Source organism: Dendropsophus ebraccatus, chromosome 10 (assembly GCF_027789765.1).
Source record: "Dendropsophus ebraccatus isolate aDenEbr1 chromosome 10, aDenEbr1.pat, whole genome shotgun sequence".
Taxonomy (NCBI): Eukaryota; Metazoa; Chordata; class Amphibia; order Anura; family Hylidae; genus Dendropsophus; species Dendropsophus ebraccatus.
In genome coordinates this window covers 28,974,274-28,998,697 of record NC_091463.1, presented here as the reverse complement: position 1 = coordinate 28,998,697, position 24,424 = coordinate 28,974,274, and the positions used below count along the sequence as shown (strand labels likewise).

Sequence of the window (24,424 nt, the reverse complement as noted above, 5' to 3'; positions counted from 1 at the left end):
AGGAGGGGTTATATTATGTGGGGGCTATACTATGTGCTTTTTGGGTGCTCCTGCACAGGAATGGGTCCTATACTATATAGGGGCTGCTACGGGGTAGGGCTATACTCTATGGGGGCTGCTGCACAGGGGGAGAGGAAAGATGGCGAGAAACACAAAATTGAAGCAAAGAAGACGTCCCCTGTGAGTCACTGAATACAATCACCTATAAGGTCTGCAGGTGTACTGCATCTTCTACCGCTATATGGTGACTGCTGAGGGAGAGTATTGCTCTGTATATACTGGATGTTATGTAGTAATGGTATAAGGGGGGGATGAGTCACTATGTGGTGAAGATCTGGTGATATTTGTTTCTTATGTAATGGTAACAGGTGATGCGGTTATGAGGGGCGTGGCACATTGCCGTGACTGTCCCTCTTTCCTCTGGGAGGAGAGGTATGGTTTAGGAGTAACTTGGATTGAGAGCATTTTGCAAGAAGAGCTTTCAGTTTTTCAAAATTGTAACTTGGTTTAAGAGCATTGCTTTGGTTTAAGAGCTCCCTGTACTAGGTGGGAGGGGGAGTGGGGGATGGGCATGGCCTGCACAGGGTTCTCTACAGCCCTGTACTTTGACCTAGGAAGTCTCCCTCACCTTCCAAATCATGGCAGATCCACTTTAGGCTGGAGCTTACATCAGGGGACAGGACTATGGAGATAATCTCTTCATAGCTGTAACCCCTCTTTCCCCGGACAGAGAGTGCTGCATGTATGTGCCCACATCTGCTCTGCTCATTCCTCCCTGCTCCCTGCAGTCTCTCTGTCCCTGTGTTTCCCATCCTCTCCATTACTGTACAGTAACTTATAATATCACATATTCACCTGTTACTAAATGTTTGTTTCATTCGTTTTACATGTTAAGAATTAAAAAAACATTATTTTTGAGGTGTGCAACCAATCGTCTGCATTTCAATTATTTCTTTCAAACATTTGCTTTGCTTTAAGAGTGGATTTGGATTACAAGCATGGTCCGGGAACGAATTATGCTCGTAATTCAAAGCACCACTGTGTGTTTGTGTGTGTGTGTGTGTGTGTGTGTGTGTATATATAATATAATTTTGTATATCTATAGTGTGACGGAGTGAGGGCGTTGTTGTGGTTGGTTATATTATAAGCATATTTTATATATTGTTGTACTGTAATTAGCCAAGGCCAATAGTATTTGGGTGTCACTTGTTTTGTACATTGTGCCTTGGCCCCAGGCAGAGCCAGTACTGTCATTTTCCCCTTCATTTAGGCTATGATTACTCTATTTGTGTCCCTGCTTCTGTTGCAGAAGATGCTGTTGAATGGACTTAAAGCGTGTCCACATTCCTAAGTGTTTTGGCCTCAGGCTTTTGCCTTTTGAACCGCGGCTCTTTTAATTAATGGAGGGGCTTGGGTACATGAGACGCAGCATATGTCCCCGCACATCAGATTTAGCCTGTACTAGTCATTATGTTTCCTACAAAACCCATATATGTAGATCATGTATGCTTTGTGCATCCTTGTTTGATACCTCATCTATGTTTTCGGGTATGATCTTCCATCTTATGTAGGGTTTGGCAACTCTCTTGACCGTGGCTTGTCTAACTGGAGAAAAAAGAATTAGACATGTTGAATCTCTTTTCCTCTGGCTGCAGATGGTATTGGATTTCCCCCATACATGATAAATCATGATTGACAAGTTTGACCACTATTGATATAGTTTTTATTACCAGTATTAGATATTCCATTGGTCTTGCATGCAGAGGTAGCTTGACATTAAGAGCTTTATTTGGGGCTTCAAGAAAGTAAATTACATTGGGACATATCTTATTTGAAGGGGTTATCCAGGCCTACAAAAACATGTCCGCTTTTTTCTAGAAACACCACTCTTGTCCTTAAAAGGGTTATCCAGCGCTACAAAAACATGGCCACTTTTCCCCCTTTCTTGTCTCCAGATTGGGTGGGGTTTCAAACTCCGTTCTATTGAAGTAAATGGAGCTTAATTGCAAACCACACCTGAACTGGAGACAAGAGAGGGGGGGGAAAGTGGCCGTGTTTTTGTAGCTCTGGATAACCCCTTTAAGCTTGGGTCTGGGTGGGTATTGCAACTGCTTTATTGAAGTGAATGTAGCTAAACTGTAATCCTTCACGCACCCTGAGGACTGGGGTGGCGCTGTCTGTTTTTTTTTTTTTTTTTTTTGTAATCCTGGATAACCCCTTTATTTTATAGGTTCCGTTAAACCTCGCTTCTATATTTGAGACTTTTGAAACCCTTAGAGTCTCCGGTTTTAGACAGGTTGTGCCCCTCTGTATTAAATTCTATGCATCATAATCTAATTCTGCACATATTATGTAATGTTTTGTAGATTGAGACGTAGAGTTGTCTATCTGGATGTAGTTTTGTATTTCTTCTCTGTCATATTAGTAATTGAAGGGTTAGGCATTTTTTATTGGATTGCTATAGGAACTAGAACACACACACTTCCATTTTCCCATGTAAGGCCTCATGGTTGAACTCCATGCTGAACCCCAGTGATAACCCAACACGACATGGGAAAGTTGAGGACCTTCTCCTCCGGTCGGTGTCTTCAAGAGTCCAATGCTATGTCGCAGGTTCAGGCGAAGTTCATTTCTAGCAGAAGATGTTGCCCTCTCCGCAACACCCAGCGAGGAGGGACAAGGGCGGTCAGAGGTCGATGGAAGTTCAAGAAAGCATAACCTCCTCTCCAAATGCTTAGGCAGCTTCTGTAAGCAGTGCTGTTTACTGCACAGTCATAAAACTCTTAAGAACAAGGCTTCTTGGTACCTCAGAGCCCGAAACCCACCACGTAAGAATGAGCTGCATTGTTGCATAAAACAGGAGAAATAATTGATTTATGTTTGCAAGCGTAATTAAGCTATAAAATGAATCCCACAGAAAGAAACCCCGGAGTTTCACAGCAGCGCCTTACCCTTGATATCTCGACTGCAAAGACTTGGTACCCCTAATAAAGGTCATCTTCTTATAAGGGCTGAATTATTAATCCCATTCACTGAGTGTAAACACTATGTGATACTGGAAACAATTGGTAGCCGTTCACATAGGGAGGGGTCAGTAGGAGAATACGCTTGGTTTTGAGGGAAACAGCTTCTTGGAAATCTTAAGATATGAGAAGATGTCCCTAAAATCTGTATCGCCATTACATTTTTTAAAAATCCTATTTGCCATGTTATTATAGTGTAAAACATTGGTGTGTAAATTTAGCTTTAATAGTATATTGGCATTTAGGGTCACATGAAATGTTGGATTTAAGATACAAGGCGATTTCTCGGCCCTGTTCTCATCTGCCCACGTTTTGTTAATTCTATAATTTTGTTTAGTAAACTGTTTATCAGTTTGCTCACAACCTAATTTTACCGCCATAGTAACTGCTTGGGCTTCCTCTGTGGTATATACACCCTTGACCCTAAGGGCCCTATTATACGGAGCAATAATTGACCGAATCAGGACAATTATTTAATAGAGATAATGATCAGCCGATGACAACGATCATTAGCTGATCGTGTCTTTTATGTGCAGCCTACATCCAACTGGCATACATTACCTCTCCAAGCTCCCAGGGGTGGTTCTGCCATCTGCTCGCTTCCTGGAGCCGCAACTGCAGCTTCAAAGCAGTCTCTGAACTGACAGGCTGCTCAGCCAATCACTGGTAATGTATGGCATTCACACGTCTATAAGGTCCAACCCATATCTCCACCAACAGATTATGGTCGGGGAAGACCCATACACCTTATATCAACAGACAAACCTGCCGACAAAAGTATAAGGTGTATGGAGACCTTCTAGGCTCTGTTCACATTTGCATTGTTGCTTCTACTTGAAGTATGTTATCTTGAGGTAGTAACCCTTGTAAATGTTTGATGCCTTAAAGCAGCTGCAGAACATCCTACTGTCTACAGGCTTTGGATCGCACCGATACCCAGAGGTTGTGTAGCTGTTATACAGCGAACCATTTGGAACGTGACCATCAGGGTGCTCCAGGGAGTTTATGCCAGGATCTGTCACAACAGCGGCCTCTTTAAAGGGCTTATCCAGGGCTACAAAAACATGGCCACTTTCTTCCAGAGACAGCCCCATTCTTGTCTCCAGCTTGGATGGTGTTTGCTGCTCAGTTCCATTGGAGTGAATGGAGCTTAAAGGGGTTATCCAGTGCTACAAAAACATGTCCACTTTCCCCCTACTGTTGTCTCCAGTTTGGGTGGGGTTTGGAAACTCAGTTCCATTGAAGTAAATGGAGCTTAATTCCAAACCGCACCTGAACTGGAGACAACAGTAGGGGAAAAGTGGCCATGTTTTTGTAGCGCTGGATAACCCCTTTAATTGCAAACTGCACCTGAACTGGAGACAAGAGCGGTGCTGTCTCTGAAAAAAAGTGGCCACATTTTTGTAGCACTGGATAACCCCTTTAAGAAACAGTCATATTGGTTGTCTCCAATCCCGTCAGGTTGGCACATGACTCCTAGATGACCTCACAAGCACCTGTGTAAATGTGAGACATTTAAGAGACCTTTTGCAATCATGTAATCTCTGTAAATATTACATAACAAACAATAGAAAAAAAAAGTTGTGTGTGAGAAGTCGTATAGTATTCCATAAATAAAATAAAAGGTTACTGAGAAGCAGAGAATCTACCTGAACACACACTTAGTCTATGTTCCCACTATGTACTAACAACTGGCATTCTTTAGTGAATGGCCGTTGTTTAAGGCTAAACCTCATCATAAACAATATGCGCAGAGACTTTAAGATGGTTCCGCTGGGCGGCCTCTGCTTGAAGTTCTGCCTGTCCCATAGGCTCAATGATATTTGCCGGTGATTTCCGCCGTCCGCTCAAAGAATTGACATACCCTTAGTATGAACTGGTGGCTATAGAATCATCTTGAACAAAGTCATGTTCAGGACCTTAAAGCATGCTAAGAAAAGATACAATTTTGGTCTATGTGAACAAACACTTGGTGTGAATAGGTGGCTATAACGTAATTCTGAACAATGTAAAGTTCAGCTCTAAGAAGATGGTGTATACACCCTTTTGCAATTATTTTTACTAAACTAATAAGTAAGCATTAGAGATGAGCGAACCTGGAGCATGCTCGAGTCCATCCGAACCCGAACTTTCGGCATTTGATTAGCGGTGGCTGCTGAAGTTGGATGAAGCCCTAAGGCTATGTGGAAATCATGGATATAGTCATTGGCTGTATCCATGTTCTCCAGACAACCTTAGAGCTTTATCCAAGTTCAGCAGCCCAAGCTAATCAAATGCCGAACAATCGGGTTCGGATGGACTCGCATGCTCGAGGTTCGCTCATCTCTAGTAAGCATTACGTCCCATCCGAAATTTAAACCCTGCTGTTGACGTGTTGTCAAAGTGAAAGGCCAATAAGTCTCCCGCGTAAGTGATTTTACCCTTGGATCACCTCCTCTAGTCAGTGGAAAGACTTTGTATTCTCATAAGAATTAAACCTGTAGTTCGTTCATTATGTGCCTCCCTGAAAATACTGACAACTTTGTCTTTTTTTTAAAATATATATATATTCTGGATCTTATTTTCCTCTAGACATTGTCCCTGACCCCTGTGATGACGGCCCAGAATATATTTTTCTCTATCTATAGTCTCTCTATGTGTCCCAGGTTTTCTTTTGCCCAGTTTTACCCATCATCATGTTGGGACATCTGCATTTCCACTAGAGGCAGAAGATAAATGACACATGAGGCATTACGTTTTCCCATTGTTTTCGTTCCATTTCACCCATGGACATTGGGGTTTGGTTTGTTGTTGTAAGTAGAGGTTGGAAGCTGCCCCTGCCTCTTAGGATCACGTAGGTGTAGTATGTCTTCCATTGAACGTTTCCAGATGTGGGCAGGTGTACGTTTCTCCTGTAAGGAAGTCCTATCCTGTCTGTGATCACTGACTGTGAAAGTCGTGCTCTGCGATCGAGGTCCCGCCATCTGGCCACTCTATGGTGATGGACAGAATGTGCTGGCAGGTATGCTACAAGTTGACCATCTGCTGACCTCTGCCTCAACCTCCTGCAGAGCAGGAGGAGTTGACCCGTGCCAGGTTAAACATTAGAAGGCCATTCTTCTATGTGCTCTCAGCCCTTACTGTATACTGCAAGATCTGTATTGACCATTGTCCCAAGTCCCATATTAACCCTTACAGGGACAGCCCGGGGAGAACAATGCTTCAAGGCTGCTCTGTTTGTAACATATAATCTCCATACATGTTGACATTGATTGTAGTCATAATGTCTTCTATAGCTCACCAGCCTGAAATGGCTTATAACAGTGAGCTGTTTCCATACTGCAGTGTGTATGGAGGCGGAATTTCACGATACTCACCTTTTTCTTCCCCAGGCAATAAGTATCAATGAAGATGTTGGGGAGGTTTTTTCTGTGCCCTTATTGCATTAAAGGGGTTATCAAGGATTTAAAAAAAAACTTGTCTGCTTTCTTCTAAAAAAATGTCCCCCCCCCCTTTCTATGGGTTGTGTGTGGTATTACATCCCAGGAACAGGACCATGTAGCTGTATCCTGGACAAACCCTTTAAATAATCAAAGTAATTTTTAGTGTGCATGTTTAAGGTGTTGCTGTAATTACAAAAAAAAAAATACCTTTTAGGGTGCATTCACACATACAGAATCTGCAGCAGATTTGATTTGATTTGCTTTGAATCTGGGACTTCAAATCTGCTGCAGATCCTGTACGTGTGAACTCGCCCTTAACCAGAACAAAGTTTTGATCACTCAGGGTTTAAGTGTTCAGATGAAGTTCAATGATCGCTAGAACGAGTCGGGAGAAGCACACGGCTGAGCATTTTGCTCCCCATCGTTCTCCTCGTTGCAGGAGATGGGTTCTATAGAGGTCTATGGAGCTTGTCCTTTGCAGAGTGATCGTGGGGGATCTCATCACCCAGACCCTTCTTTCTTTTTTTCTTTAAATTATAGTAATGTTTTAGAATTCAGCTTTTTACCTGATTTTAGGCCATTCTTTCAATTACAAGGTAATGTTGTCAGGAAGTCACAGCCCTTTGCATGCTCCTGCAAGTAAGGACACCCGTTCATTACATAAACGGGGGGGCAATTAAATTAGGCAAGTTATATAATTAACATTTGTTAATATATTATCAACTATGCAGCTTACCAGGAGACAAAGCTCTTTGTTATGCAACTATTCAGTCAGTATAATGGCACTGTGTGGTTCCAGAGGTTCCAGTGTTGTGTGACAGGAGAGCTGACTGTACAATTCGAGCACCCCCAGGATTCTCTGCTACTGAATGTGGATATGCAGCAGCTGTACACATGCACAGTGAAGACCTGTCCCCCTCCATGCCTACTTAGGAATGACTGTCAATCAATACCAAACCATGTCTGTGCGCATGCATAGGGAAAGGACGTCCTGTGTTTGTTTTTTGAACACCCCCCCCCCCACCCCCGTGTATTAGATGGTGGATTCTGTCACATATCTAATGTGTATGTCCAGCTTTACTTTCATCTCTCTCCTACTTCCGCCATAAGGTCTTGCATACATGTATTCCTGTTTGCAGGGTGTTTGTTACAATGTCTTTAGTAACAATTTTGGACATTTCCACTGTCTCGCAGAGTTTAGCAAAGATCTCATACATCTGCTTGAGGACAGAATGATACTGAAAAGACGCAGATGTTGTAGCTGCACGCCTGTTTCTTACCAGTTATATCTATTTTAATATATTTTTTTTTCCTTAAAAGACTCTATTTGTATCTCTTGCAGGAGACCTTCCGCCTGACGGATTTAAGATGACCTCATTGGTCGGTAAGTAAGACTGATCTGCAGCAACATGAGGCTGACAGGTGCAAGACGGGGGCTGTGTGGGCTGAGGACATTGATTATTTCTTCCCCGTGTCTTTTGTCCAGTTGCCTTTTGTCTTAGGTTGGTTAAATATAACTGCTTTCAAGAAATTGCATTTAATTCGCTTATACAACAACTATATAGCAGAGTTTCCAGCTGCTGCAAACCTACTAGCACCAGCATGATGGGAGTTGTAGTTTTCCAACAACTGAAGAGCCACAGGTTGGGGAACGCTGCACTATAAAATAGTTTATGGTGTTGATTCAGTCTATGGCCACTAGTGGGCGCTCCAGATCTGTGCAAACTCCATTGCTTGCGAAAAAATACAGCACTTGATCGCTACTAATTCCTCAGCTGCTTCATTGATGATTTTTTTTATTTTATTTTTTTTTACATCAGAAGAAGAAAAAGGTATCTCGATCTTATAAATCCGTCTGTAGAGATTATTCACAAATACACATGCAAATTAAAATTGCTGCGGAATCTGTTGGCGCTACACAAATTATTATTGTTATTATTATGCCAATTATATGAATGTGATGAATGGTCAATGCAAAAAAGGATTAGACCTGATGATTGGTCAGTATTGGGGTGATGCAGGTCCACCATCTGTGCACTGTAATCATTAATATTAATATTTTGGGGTGAGATGCTCTTTGCTGTTTATTATTTACTGGATGAATTTTAGTGACTTCTGCCAGTTCATTTTGGTGCCAGCGTATTTCACGGGTGGTCATACGTTCGTCATTATGTATGACTACATTGTTATATAGTTATTAGGGCCATTTAACACTGAGCAAACACTGCGCAATTCCGCGGCAAAGCTCTCCGCCGCGGAATCCTGCAGCGCTCAGTGTCTTGCTTTGAGCAGATGGGGGAGTGCGCGCTCATCCACTCCCTGAGCGGAGAGGAGAGGAAGCGGACGAGCGCACGCTCTCCCATTCACTCAAAGCAGTACACTGAGCGCGGCGGGATTCCTTAGTGTAAACTGACCCTTGTGGTTGGAAAAAAAAGCATGTCCATAAAGTTCAGCCGAGGACAGGAAGAAGTAGATGAAGTGGGAGACATATGAGTAATATTAGAAGTATTTCCCTTGCGATCCTGTGTGGTGATCAGATGGATCAAAACAAGAATGGCTTGTCTAAAGTTAAAAACAAAAAACAAGCCAGATAGGGCTGTAAAATAGCAATATATAAAGCTTACCCATCTTGCACAATGGCGGTGACACTCTGATCCTCCTTGGACCGGCAGCAGTGTATCTACGGTGTCCGCAGGGGAGCCCCGAAGGGCATGTTCTCAAGGTAAGTGAGCCATAGGACTGGGCCATCTGTGCTGAAATTGGTAAGGTGACTATGCTTTATATTCTTATACAGCCCCAACAGGCTGTCAGTTGTGAGTTAGAGTAAATAAATGGCCTAGATGTTTTTTTGTTTGTTTTTCCTGACCAGATGCAAGTCCTTTTTTTCTACTCTTTCTATTTTCTGATTGTAATTAAAAAAAAAATTAGTACTTGATTATGGGGAGACATCTTGTTTTTAACAGCATTTAGGGATATGCTTTATGGCAAGCCCCATGGACACAGGAACAGTGAATATCTCTAAATCTCATTCTTGGTTTGGAGCAGGTTTGCAAGCATTCTCTGTAGCCTGTTCAAAGAGCTTTCTACAGGGCAGGGGAGGCTGAGCTCCTATTATATTCATCTACTGACATCTCCTTTCACTGTAGTGAAAAAGATCACTTTCCAGCAGCCTCCTCCTCATCATCACAGACAGAACAGGAAGTCTTAACTTTGTGGTGAAAATGGAAAATGCAAGATTTCGGGATTGTTTTCTAATATAAGTAGTAAAATAGGAAATTAGAAAAGAAATACTAAAAATTATTTACGTAAATCAGAATATATCTTCTTTACATGTTTATTTTGTTCATAAAATAAATCTAAGCCTTTTTGTGAGGTTCTCAGCTGTTACGTTTGTGGATATGCCATAAGTGTCTGATATAGGAATACCCCTTTTAAGGTTTATGGAAGATGCAGGTACATTTTTGACAAATCCTTTGCATGCTATACCACACACAACCTGAAGACAGGCGTGGAGCTGTTTCTAGAAGAAAGCATCTATGTTTTTCTAATCCTAAATAGCCTTGATAGGAAAGCTGAGACACTTTTTATGACACCAATGAAGACTGTTAAGTAGTGTCGGTAAACCTGTCAAGGCCCCCTATAGGAGAACATTCAGTATGATTACAATTTTTTTAATATGGAAACTGAAGTTATTGCGTTTATAAAATTTTCCATCGTCTGTGGAAAAAAAAACCAGCACTAAATCTGATTTATTATAATTTTTCCATGTCGAAAAAGATGTAATTGGGAATGCAGTTATGGAATCAAATAATCGTAATCTGTGTAATAAATAGCGGGTGGTAATTGGGTTTTGTGCATTTTTATTTTATTATGCAGTAACTCAACACTGCCCCCTAATGGGCAAAATTAATAGCGCTGTAATTACAGTAATATGTATTGTGATCTCAAGTCCTGTAGCTCCAGATCCGATTCTGAATTGGTACTTGGTATCTCTCATGGGGAAATCCAGTCCAGGTATATGTAGAGCACCGCCACTGCGTGGGCGTCTGTGATGACATGAATCCTTTGATCGGCTAATTGAGGCCTATGGAGCAAATAAGAAAAATGGCACAGCCACTAGCCGTACCCAGCTACAAAATTGAGTACAGATCCCAGCATGAATGACAGATTAATAAGGAGCGGAAATTGAAAGATGTAGAATTTCCTTTGAAGCTTAATTCCGTAATTAATTCACAGATTGGGAAGGGGAGACGTCCACTCGAAGAGATCATTGAGACAAATGTATCAGAGAGGAGCAGAAATGGGATTTAGGGAGATCCAGAAATGAATACTCTTTGGAATCATAAAGAGGGCGTCCTAATAATACACCGGGGAGGTAATGTACGGGACATGTGTTCTAAGATCGGTATCATTGGATACTTGGTGATATGTGTATTTAGTAGAGGATGGATACTGCGAAAAGCATCAAACAGCATATTGGACAATCAATTATGTGGTTGATCACCCCGGTGCATAAAAATTGCCGTGTGCCACACAAAGTGTGCAAGGATGCACACACCCTCCCTTAAAGGAGATGGGCCCCTACTAACCATTTCCATCCTTCTGGACCTAAAAGGCATGGGTCCAGGATTATTGTCCTCCCCTTTGGGAAGTTGGGGAGAACCGTAACTGCATTTGGCTTCCACCTGGGCTGACACCCCCAGTGTCTACTAAGGATCACGAATACTGCTTGGCATCTATTGGATCAGGGGCTTGGGGATGCACAGAGATAGGGCACCTAATGGCAACACATACCCTAGTGATGGACGAACAAGGAACGTGAACACAAAGTGGCTTGTAATACAGTCTGGACGCCCAGTGGGATAGCTCAGGTCCAATGAGTACCCAATGGGCTCCTAAGCAAACCAATCTTGTATCTTTTTAAATGAGGCTGAGTAGGAAAGTGTTTTTCCTTACGGAGAATACCCAAGACATAACTTATAGGCTATTCTTGCTCCACAGGGATTTATTTTGGGAAAAATATATGCAAATTAGCTGTCCCAGAAAGAAAAGAGCTTTCTCTTTGGTGCCAACTGTGGGAGGTGGCATCCCTTCATGGAAATACTGTTCCTAATTCACAAGCATGACTAGTTATTATAGCCAGGATCTCTCCCAAAAGGGAAAGCTACACATTTGTAGGCAGCTGTTTCGAAGCTCTTGCCCCTCATCACTACTGAGCAGGGAGCAGAAATATTGTTATTGCGGCATATTTTTTCACCTTATAGGCCACTCATGATCCTTCGGTAATTTTGAGATAAAGGATATGCAAAGTAGCAATATCCTGTGAAGAAAATCTGCTCTGATGCCACCTATAATAGCATTTGTTATAAGAACGTATTAAATATGTGGAGGTCTCCTGTTCAGTAAAATCTATCCTATTCCCTGTAAGTTGCAGATGCCATTGATGCAGCACATGGGGTGGGTGGCTGTACAGTCCTTCTCCTTACTCTTTTAATAGACAATTTTTTTTTAAATTGTTCATATATTGGTAAAATAAAAAATGAGGTGGCTGTAGTTAATAAAGAATTCTTCTGTCTGCTTAGTTTACTTGTCCTGCATGGTTTAGTAGTTTTGTAGCTTTGAGCTTTTAGTGCAACACAACCCAGCTGTTGTAAAACCGCAACTCCCATCATGCCCTGACATGGCAGGCCATGGGAAGTATTTTGCATCAGCTGGAAAGTCCCAGGTTAGGAAACATTGCTTTAGTATTTACTGCCTGTCTATAGAAAACTCAACACCAGGGGGCAACATCACATTCCTCAGTTTGTATTAATGCTTGTGATAGTACTTACTCACCATGACATCACAAAGCAGAGGCCAACATGCTTTTTTATTTTTTTTTAAAGTAAATGTCTTTTCTGTGTGGTGTCAATAATATAATACTTTTTTTTTTTTACTGATTGGTACATAATACTGTAACGTGTTTTTTGTTTTTAATTTGTATTTTCTGTAATTTTTATAGTTCATTTTTGTACACTATTATGGAGGCAGCCATCTTACCTAAACATTTTCTAACAGCATTTGGAGATATGCTTTTCAGCAATCCCCATCAACATAGTCAACGATAGACATAATGGCCAGGTTTGGCAAAAGACTTGATTTAAACAATAGATTTTTTTCTGATGATACTTTCCTTTTCTAGGGGTCTTATTAGTGGTTGGTTGATAGTTTAATACTTATCTTGCCTGCCCAATAGCTATTTGCCACGCCTCAAGCACCCCTATATAGAAAGCATAGAGTAGATAGCAGACAGCGCCATACATTGTATAGTGGGCATCTTTGGTTACTGCAGTGCAGCTCCCATTTTAATGCACTCTATAAGGCCGCCCAAATCAGAGTTGGAGATGGGGTGTTCCAACCACATGTTAAATGATTTAAATGTATAGTTAACTGTATGGCACTTAGTGAGTATTTTACCTGCTTTCTGTTAACTAGAAATGCCTCAGTAACTTAGCAGCCCAGCATACAATAGCACCTTTCCATAACCAATGTCGGGTGGTCAGACAGGAGAGGGCCTCTGGCTCCTAACCATACCCAATGTTGGGTGGTCAGACAGGAGAGGGCCTCTGGCTCCTAACCATACCCAATGTTGGGTGGTCAGACAGAAGAGGGCCTCTGGCTCGTAACCATAGCCAGTGTCGGGTGGTCAGGCAGGAGAGGGCCTCTGGCTCCTAACCATACCCAATGTTGGGTGGTCAGACAGGAGAGGCCTTTGGCTCATAACCATACCCAATGTTGGGTGGTCAGACAGGAGAGGGCCTCTGGCTCCTAACCATACCCAATGTTGGGTGGTCAGACAGGAGAGGGCCTCTGGCTCATAACCATACCCAGTGTCGGGTGGTGAGGCAGGAGAGGGCCTCTGGCTCCTAACCATACCCAGTGTCGGGTGGTCAGGCAGGAGAGGGCCTCTGGCTCCTAACCATACTCAGTGTCGTGTGGTCAGGCAGGAGAGGGCCTCTGGCTCATAACCATACCCAGTGTCGCGTGGTCAGGCAGGAGAGGGCCTCTGGCTCATAACCATACCCAGTGTCGGGTGGTCAGGCAGGAGAGGGCCTCTGGCTCCTAACCATACCCAGTGTCGGGTGGTCAGGCAGGAGAGGGCCTCTGGCTCCTAACCATACCCAGTGTCGGGTGGTCAGGCAGGAGAGGGCCTCTGGCTCCTAACCATACCCAGTGTCGGGTGGTCAGGCAGGAGAGGGCCTCTGGCTCCTAACCATACCCAGTGTCGGGTGGTCAGGCAGGAGAGGGCCTCTGGCTCCTAACCATACCCAGTGTCGGGTGGTCAGGCAGGAGAGGGCCTCTGGCTCCTAACCATACCCAGTGTCGGGTGGTCAGGCAGGAGAGGGCCTCTGGCTCCTAACCATACTTATTTTCCATGGCAGTAGCTTATAATGTCTCCTTACCGTTCTGCAGATTTTTCCATATCCCTGTGAGGCGCTTTGATTTCTGTTTATTTGATGTGGGTTATTGATAGACATATGGATTTCAGAAGCTAATCTGAGCGCTGATATCCACCTCCTTTTGTCAGACACGGATCATCAAATAGCAGATAGCAAGTGCCACTTTACAGTAGAGATAAACTGCAATATTCATGGATCTCAGGGGAGTAATGTCACATTGAATTGTGTGAAATCAAAGTGAGATGAACACCCTGTAATTATTCATCTTTCTCGTTGCATACAGCATATTATTGTCTTCTATTTTGTGTTTCAACAGTACGTCTGTGATGGTGCCTGGACTAAAATAACGGGATTGTGTTATACGCTGTTCCCTAATACGTCATCAGTTGGATCATGATGTTGAGTAATCAAAATGACCCTCGATGTAGCTATTGAACAAATGGATTGCTTAGGTGCACCTTAGATGGACCTTAGGTGTCCTCTAACCAGAAATACATTGGCACTCCTGTCCCCTGTTTCACCTTTAAGGCCCCCCCCCCCTCCCCCCCTCTTGATGACCACTTATGACCTTTGGGCTTTGGAACATCTGCACCCAGGTCAGATGGTGAAGTGCTCCATGTTGAAGCATGCCAGTTTTTTCTTTCCCATCTCCTACCCACACCTGGATCTTGAAAAGGCCACATTAAAAGGGAAGAGGCTGTAAGATAATATCCTACAATAAAGAAGCAAGAAAGGGACTTCTGCTCTGCTACCAGAATTGGAGAAAGTTGGAAACTTCTTTGTAAGGAGATAGTCTGATCCATTTAACGGCAAATATATTATATTCTGAACCCACTTTAAGGGGTAGACCTTGTGTTCTTACAGTGTGGATCAAAGGGTTTGTTTCTGCTACTTCCTCAGATCTTCAGTTTCTCAGTGCAAAGTGAGCTGGGTTCTATCAGCTTTAAAGGGGTACTCCAGAGGGAAAAAATGGTGCTAGACCAATTGGTGTGAGAAAGTTATACAGTTTAAAAATCTCTAACCTTCCTGTACTTATCAGCTGCTGTATGTCCTGCAGGAAGTGGTTTATTCTTTACAGTCTGACACTGTGCTGCCATCTTTGTCTGAGACAGGAACTGTCCAAAGCAGTCATAAATCCCTATAAAAAACTCTCCTGCTCTGCACACTTCCTGCAATGAACAAAGGTGGCAGCCGACAGCACTGTGTCAGACTGGAAAAATACACCACTTCCTGCAAGACATGCAGCAGCTGATAAGTTCTGGAAGTCTTGACATTTTTAAGTAATTTTCATATCTGTATAACTTTCTAACATCACTTGATCTGAAAACCTTTTTTTCCCTGTGGAGTACTCCCTTTAACCCCCGGCCTCTTTTGCATGTACATTAACATTTCAGGCACAGTAACTTCTGCCAGAGGGATTGGAGAAGCACAGTCCTTCTCTATTTCAAATCTGTACCTCGCTCTCCTCCTTGATGTGGTCATTCCGAAATCCCTCCTTTTCGGCATAAGTATTTTCTCGTTTTAATGGATCACAAGAAATTGTACATCTGTAAAGATCTAAACACTGAAATAGCAAGGAGCGAAAATTTCCTATGCTATATGTGCACAGAATGGTTCTCCATTGTCTGGACATTACCCAAACCTATAGAAAACAATAATCTGTTCTCTTAATTTCATAATATAAGGAGAGGAAAGCTTCTAAAACACTATATCTCACAGCATTAAGGAAACTAATATTGTTGAGAAGACTTGCTGAACTTTTCAGGTTCGGCAGCGTTCTCCGAACTATGTTTGGTGGTGGATTACTTACGGCAGCCCTAAGGCGGCATCCAACTTCTCCAGCTGCCGGAAATCAAATGCTGAGCGTGGTTCGGAGAACATTGGCAGACCTGAACAGTTAAGCAAGTCTGCTCAACACTAGAAAGTAATGCTGCGTTTACAGGGAACGATTATCGTTGGAATTTTCGCGATAACTATCGCGTTCCGTATAAACACAGGGAACGATCAAGCGACGAGAGAGAAATCGTTCATTGTGATCTTTCAACATGTTCTTAAATCAACATTGGTCATTCGCTAAAAATTCACAGATCGCTTCGTGTAAACAGTCTTTCAAAGATTCACCCTATGTGTGAGATGGGCTTAAGCGATCTTAAAACGATTGCAATAACGATTTTTCTAACGATTTTTCTCCATCTAAACGCTCATCGTTATAAAAACCAAATCGTTGATGGGGCGAATTATCGCTCCGTGTAAATGTAGTGTTGGGGTCCTATTACACGATTTTTAACAATTGTCGACTAATGATAAACGATCGCAAATGAGATTATCGTTAACCTGAAAGCGTTTACCATATTACACAGAACTATAATCGTTAGATATGCTCGTTACTATGATCATTTATTCCTTCTGATCCCAGCAAAACAATGAACAATGTGGAATTACACTGAACGATTAGTGAAAAATGCGGAACTTGAGCGAACGAATGTGGCATTACAACGAACGATTAACGATAATTTTAGGTTCAGATCAAAATCACCGATCAACGACATAGGAACGATTTTTCTATCGTTGCCTGCCATTACACAGAACGATTATCATTTAAATTCGAACGATATAGCGATTTTTCGCACGATAATCGTCCTGTGTAATAGGGCCCCTACTCATTGTGCTTCAGATCTTTAAACAAGGATGTACCTGAGAGATTCAATGTTTGGTATCTACAGTGTCTTTTCTTAGGTGGAAGAAGTTGATGAATCTTCAGACCAGCCCTACAAGGCTGCTTCCTGGTCTAACCTGCATAAATATCTATGGTTATAGGCCGAATCTTTTATCCAGCCAGCAGCTAGCCTATGGACTGGAAGTCCCTAATAATGTCAACTCCTTAAAGGAGAAGTCCGGCCAAAATTAATTTTTGATATGTTGTTACTTATGAAAAGTTATACAAATTTCTAATGTACATTAATTATGGGAAATGCACATATAGAGCTATTTCCCTTAATTTAGTAGATCAGGAAGTGTTAGAAATATCTCTGAAGAAGTGACGTCACGACCCAGGGTGTAATTCCTATGGAGTGTCCAGCAGGGGGCGCTCTCTATATAGAAGTCTATGGGACTTTATTGTTTCTATGGGTTTCTATGTAATGTAATGTAATGTAATGTAGTGTACAGTGCTTTATTGAATGAATACATCTATGGAATACTTTGGGGAGCAAGTGTCCTTGCTCCCCAAAGTATTGCATAAATGTATTCATTCAATACATTCAATACACAGTAAGCCCGCCGATCCGCCGAATTTCCGCCGCATTCCCGCCGATCCGCCACACGCTGATCCGCCGCATTCCCGCCGATCCGGACCATATACATTGAACTACAGCTCCCATCATCTGCTTCTAGTATGAACAGGTGATGGGAGCTGTAGTTGGGTAATGGATATGACATGCCGCCGGGCGCAGGGGGGAGCCGCTCAGTACACAGGAGCGCTCCCCCCTCCTCCTCCTCCTTCCGTGATAACTTCCGCCTATACCAATGCTGACTCCCTGCCTGGCCGCCGCTCTCCGCTCACATATACCGGCTCCCGGCATCAGCGCGGACACCAGGATGCATCGGGAGCCGGTATGTATGGGGGGGAGAGCGGAGAGCGGCGGCCAGGCAGGGAGTCAGCATTGGTATAGGCGGAAGTTATCACGGAAGGAGGAGGAGGAGGGGGGAGCGCTCCTGTGTACTGAGCGGCTCCCCCCTGCGCCCGGCGGCATGTCATATCTATTACCCAGCTACAGCTCCCATCACCTGTTCATACTAGAAGCAGATGATGGGAGCTGTAGTTCAATGTATATGGTCCGGATCGGCGGGAATGCGGCGGATCAGCGTGTGGCGGATCGGCGGGAATGCGGCGGAAATTCGGCGGATCGGCGGGCTTACTGTGTATTGAATGTATTGAATGAATACATCTATGGAATACTTTGGGGAGCAAGGACACTTGCTCCCCAAAGTATTCCATAGATGTATTCATTCAATAAAGCACTGTACACTACATTACATTACATAGAAACCCATAGAAACAATAAAGTCCCATAGACTTCTATATAGAGAGCGCCCCCTGCTGGACACTCCATAGGAATTACACCCTGGGTCGTGACGTCACTTCTTCAGAGATATTTCTAACACTTCCTGATCTACTAAATTAAGGGAAATAGCTCTATATGTGCATTTCCCATAATTAATGTACATTAGAAATTTGTATAACTTTTCATAAGTAACAACATATCAAAAATTAATTTTGGCCGGACTTCTCCTTTAAGCTCCAATTAAATGGGGCGATATTGAGGAGCAAACGAGCGCTGTTAGCGCTCTTTTGCTCCTCGTTCCCCACTTACTGCCGGCGCTATTACACGTGCCGTCAGTGAGCAGGTGAGAGCCGGAGGGGCTGCCCGGGTGATCATTAGATTGACCAGGCAGTCCATAGAGTATAGCTGCGGTCTGCTGCCGCCGCTCCTATTCCACGGGACGACTGCAGCAGATCATTGCTATCCTGGTCGCTTGTCCTTCAACTTGTTGAAAGACAAATGACAGTAACGATCAGCCGACATCGTTCATGTCTGCTGATCGTTGTCTTCTATTACACCAGGTAACTGTCGATAATCGTTTATTGTAATATGGCCTTTAGGCTGTTTACCTTGGTACATCTTCTGGTGTCAACTTTAAAAATATAGAATAAGTTCCTATCAGTGATTCGGTTAAAGTGACACTGTCACCCCCTTTTTGCATTCTGACTTCTCTACACAGGTGTAAAGGGTAAATTTAGCAGTTTTCATAACTTGGTGCCTGTTCCAGTAAAAAGTGATCTTTTATCATCTGCAGATTGTGCTATCTAGGTGGTGCTTCACGGCCGAAGCGCCACTAAGCCCCACCACAACACCACCGTTGGCTCTGCCCCCGTGATGTCATAGGCCCCTGCGCAACAATGTCCATTGGAGCAGGCTGGCCTAAAGTTCTAGGCCCCACCCCCTCTAAGTCCGCCCATACCAATGGCTGTGGCCTATGTGCCGATGACGACATGATGGGTGGAGCCAGTGGTGGCATTGTGGGCGGGGCTAAGTGGCGCTTTGCCGGTGAAGCCCCGTCCAGATACCACAATCCACAGATGATAAAAGATCGCTTTTACTAAGCACCATGGTGGATGATATAAAATAAGGTATGAAAACTGCTAAATTTACCCGTTTCACCTGTGTAGAGAAGTCATAATGCAAAAAGGGGGTGACAGTGTCACTTTAAGTCCTTTATGATGGTACTAGGCCCTCTCAATATTGTGCTGGGAGTTAAATGCCAAGTGTTCGGACAGTTAGCTGATCCCTACTGCAGAGAAGTTGTGAGTTTCAGTCGTTGCCACAGGGGTTTGTTGAGGGCAATGTGATATTGCGGATAGTGGTCTTGATATGAGCCACCAGAGAGGATGTATAGTCCAGCTCCTGTTACTTGTATAACATGTGATAATTAAAAAAAATAATAATAATTCAATACATAATTTAGTTTTTTTTTTTTTTTTAGTTTTTAGGCTCTCCTAGTACTCACAAACTGAGGACAAGAGTGGCTCTGTTTCGGAAAGAATGCAGCCATATTTTTTTTCTAATTCTGGACAACCCCCATTAAGTAACTGAAGGAAATAGAATTTTAGATCTATTAAAAGAAAAGGCTAAAAACAAAATGTTGCTCACAACCACATGTTCTTTTCAAGCTCCCAGTTTAAAGGAGAAGTCTGTCCAAATAAAAAAAAAAAAAATCAAAACGAACAGGGGGTAGGGGGAACATATAAAACGAACTAGACTTACTGGTCCCTGGGCCTTTGCAGCACTGCGTCCCACTCCTGGACCTTCACCGGGATCCTTCAGCCCTTCCCTCCTGCTACTTTACGACCCAGCTAGTGGGTTCCCTGCTCAGCCAGTCAGTGACTTGGGCAGGACACCGTTGCAGGCTCTGACCGGCTGAGTGGGCTATCTCCCTCCCTTTCCGCGATACAGTGCTGCAAGGGGCCAGGGACTGGTAAACATAGGTCATTTATGTTCCCTCCACCTCCTGCCGACCCTGTAATTATGATTTTTGCCGGATTTCTCCTTTAATCTTTCCATGCGCGCACTTCACTTGATTCCACTTACCTTTGTTAAATGATAGGTCTGCAGTCGTGAAGGTCAATGGTGTTGCAGAAAAAGAGAAGTAATAGAAGTATTTCTAATGCTCCATCTTTATTTTCCAAGAAAGTCAGTAAATATGAACAAATTTAAAATGCACTAAAGGTAGAACTATAAAGACTGAAGATGCAGGCAGATGTGTTGCTGGTGCTCTCGTCTTCTCGATGAGTGGTCTGCAGTTTGCATTCATTGATCAATGAGCTATTCTAAACTACAACCCACCGACAGCAATGAATGTTGATTGCAGCCAGTACACGCCATAGTGATCCTGAAACATGCGAGGAAGTATATAACACACCAGGAGTTCCTTATGTTCTGCATGCTTATATCTTATGTGTCCATGCTCCACCATTCATGTTGTAGGTGGTTCGTGTTGATGGAATAGGAAAGCATGTCCTGTGATCATCATTTGTTAAGATTAGTCATATATAGGTAGAAGTAGAAGCCATTGTGTAATAAGTAGTCATCAACAGTCACTTATGTAACAAGGCAGTCAGCGATTAGTCCTTTTATTATATTTTTTTTGTTTACCATACATTTCTACAATGAGGCCTACCGAAATGTCAAGGTGGCCATATACAAGGTGAGGTTTCAGCATATTGGAATTGTGCGTGTGCAGAGCTCTGAAGGCCTTCCGACATTTTGGAATATATATTTGTGATTGTTTTTACAGCATTCATAAAATGGACCAGCGCGGCTGTTCCCACAGTGCGTTGCATACAAAGAATAGGGAGCTGTCTCATCTGCCATGCTGGGTCCTCCAGAGCCTTAAGTGTTCTTTGTAGTAGTTTTCTACTATGACTTATAGATGAGGCTTCTGAATATCAGACACCCTTTAAATCCTCTAAACCTCTAATTAGTGATTATGTATATTTACAATTTAACATGAGCCGCAACAACATCAATAATTGTCAGCAGAACGACTGTTTAGCCAACAGATGTCTTTGCCGTTTTCCCCATACATAGCTCAAAGTTTATATGTACCCTATGTAGAGTAGTAGGCCTCCGCCAGACTGTTCTTGCACTAGCTTATCCCTTAGAGAACAGAGGGATTGGACAGTGAAACTCTATCATGCCCCATTCATATCTCAAATAATATCTGTCAGTGGAGATTTAGGAGGCCCCCATATACCTTATACTGTTAGCCAAAGAAATACCAGAACAAATTTGTATAAAGCGTATGGCGGCCTTTACACAGAGAGATTTCTCTTCTCAGATCCATTCCTGGCTTTGGCTTCAAAAGTCAGATAAATCCGTCTGTGTAAAGGCACCCTTAAAAAGTACCTGTCATTGGAAAAAAATTTTGTCGTGTCACAGAGACATAAAGAAAGCAAAAATTCCTCTGTTAACACTGTAGGTTGCATGCTGAATGTGGCTAAAGTACAAACAAATAAACAAAAAGTGCAACGGCAACCTACAGGTACAAGTGCTTACGGTACACACGATAATAACCTGCTCTATAGAATCTTAGCAAACTATTTGATCAAACAGAGTAAACCATGTAACCACGTTAGGTGTCCTTAGAGACATGGTCCTACTCTAGCATCCTCACACTAGAAATGGCCTCTCCTGGGCTAACAATAATATCTATAGAGCATGTTTTTATCGTGTGTACGCCAAGCGCGTGCACCTATAGGTTGCTGTTACACTTTGTTTTTTTTTGTCATAGAGACATGTTAAAAGTTTTGATTGACCGGGATTAGACTGCAACTTATCAACAAGGACAATGCGCGCAGAGAAGTATATTACACAGTTGGAAAATATGTAGTATTCTCTTATCTGAATCAATTAATTTTTTTATGAGAACATTTCAGACAACACCTCTTTGTATTCTGTATGTATATAATTCCATATATATGTACAAATTTTGTAGGACGTTCTTTGGTTTTGCTACTCTTCCTACTTATATTGCACAAGGTTTCCACTTACCTGCTTAGTAATGGTTCCCAGCTGCTTAATTTTAAGCCGCAACAAGGGCCGGCCCCATCTGAGGCCTTGAGATCTATTGACAGACCAGAGTTTAAGGACTGGGGCGTAAGTAAACAAATTGTCTGGCGACATGCAAGCAACGTTTAATTGGTTCCATTTGTTACGAGAGCTCCTAGGTAACTCTGACCTGTCGACTCCATGTCTGGTATTGTGGGAATTGTAACCTCTATTGTTTACAATGCAAATATTTAAGTTCAGATGCTAACCATCCAGACTGCGTATTATTTTTCAGTTGGTGGTAACTGCGGGTGCTAGCACTGTATAGATAATTAGACATAACTTTTCTTTATATCACGGACCTGCTTTTTTATATATAGTCATTTAGTTGAGGTGGAAATTTTGTGTTTTTGTGATGTTTTAATCCACATTTTACCCAAAATGAGTAGAGACCCCCATGTCGGCAAGATTTACAACTTGACTGCCACGTTGAGCTTTGCAGATATCTTTCTACTCTTTAATCAACTTAGATAATTGTCTTTTTGTTTTGGATTTTATTTAGTTTTTGCACCAAGGTTCGCGTCTTTCTTACCACATAGATTTGTTTGCATATAATGTTATTTATTTTGAAACAAGGTTACATTATTTTTGTCAATTTTAGCGGAACCATCTCTAAATTTGTGTGCATTAGACACCAGATGCTCTCTTTCAGGGCATGGTCCTGATCTGCCTCAACACATGGAGATTGGCATGAATGGGGCGCCTTGTTCCTACTTTCCCTAATTACCTTGGCCGGAGACTCTACCTAATTATGTTGGTTTTGGAAATAAGTTTTTAATGAGAGACACAATCAGGGGCTGTAACTGTTCTTCTCCTGACTTCAGATCCTGAATCTGATATTTTTGTTTGAAAAAGAAGCAAACCTCTGCGGCCTGTGGCGATGTAAAATGATACAGCACTGTGCTGCCAGGAAATGCATAAAAGTATAGGGGGAGAATCACAGAAAATTGGCGCTCAGGGTGGTGGTGCTCACCCACTCCAGGGATAATGTCACAGTCCACCATGTATTTTGGGCAGAAATCCGAATTTTCATCCACTCATTTTATTCCAATACTCAACACACTTTGGTGAATAATATCTCCTTCCTCGTGAGTGCAGAACTAAATACACAAAAACACTAACCCTGATAAATAGAGATGAGCACGAGTTGAGCAAGCTCAGGTTGGATCCTTACTTGAATACTTACTGGTGGCTGAAGTAGTTGGATGCAGCTCTAGGGATTCCTGGAAAAAATGGATACAGCCTATAAGGCTGCATCCAACTTCGTTAGCACTGGTATTCAAATGCCAAACTATCCAAGCTTGCTCGAGTTGCTCTTATCCCTATTGGTCATACATTTCAGATTGCTGTTGGTTGAATGCTCATTTGGCCAAAAGCTTTCTCTCCCAACTCTCTGAACAATTAATTTTTTTCTGAGTGTTTGAAGTAAGCTGTTACCAGACACCTAGTCATGACTAATCTCCCTTTAAATCAAACGAACTGGCCAGTTCTCCTTACATCTGCTAGCTAGTGAGAGATGGGAAGCCTCCATAGACGGTAGACGACCAGCCAGTCCTGCAAAGATCGTTGAGTTTGGTCAACAATTTTGTTTTATGCCCATCTTATCTTCAAATGGGTTGTTTGGGATAATACTACATTTAGGCATGTTGCCGGGCCTGCGGAGTAGATGTCAGTAACATATACTTACCTGTAATGTTCCGCTCCCTGGTTCCAGGCTGTTCACTCTTCACCGCTGTCATCGATTTTAAAACATCTGGTGACATGCCTTTCCGACCAGAAATGGAAGTTGGTCATATGCTTTATACTGGCCATACTGAGCTTCAATTTCTGGAGGGAACGGCACGTGACCAGATGTTTCAAGATAGCTGACAGCAGCAGAGAGCGGGTCGGCCGTAAAAAGACAGTGGCGGCGGAATGGGACAGCTAAGTATATATCACTGATATCTTCTCCGGCGGCATAGTTAAATGTTATTTTATTCTGGACAACCCCTTAAATATATAAATAACATGGCACAGAAAATACTTGCTGTCCATCTTACGGTCAATGTGCTGGAGCTGGATGTAGATATTGGTGATATCATTGTGTGTCCTTTATAGTTTATAAGTGTTAATATGTATTATGCTAGCCATATGTAAGTGAAATCCTTGCCAATTACAACTTTATATATCCGTTATTTATAATATAGATTTCCTGTGTGTCACAGAGGACTGCTTTGCATCCCATGTAGGAATGTACTTAGTGAGAACCAGTGGATCAGCGTCATATGGCAATTCCTGTCCATTAACTGTGAGACAGACATCAGACTTTTTCTATACGCTGCTATTTTTTGTACAAAAGTGTTGTGCCGTGCAAACCTGCAGGCTGCCGATTC

At 42.6% G+C, this 24,424-nt stretch overlaps 1 protein-coding gene across 1 annotated transcript in view; it reads left to right on the top strand.

Annotated features, from left to right (window-relative positions):
- Nucleotides 1-24,424, top strand: part of NR6A1 (nuclear receptor subfamily 6 group A member 1) — a 186,147-nt gene that overhangs the window by 48,136 nt on the left and 113,587 nt on the right. Inside the window, exon 3 of the mRNA XM_069986389.1 lies at nucleotides 7,788-7,829. Within this exon, the coding sequence (XP_069842490.1) occupies nucleotides 7,788-7,829 (42 nt within the window). The remainder of the gene's footprint in view (nucleotides 1-7,787; nucleotides 7,830-24,424) is intronic.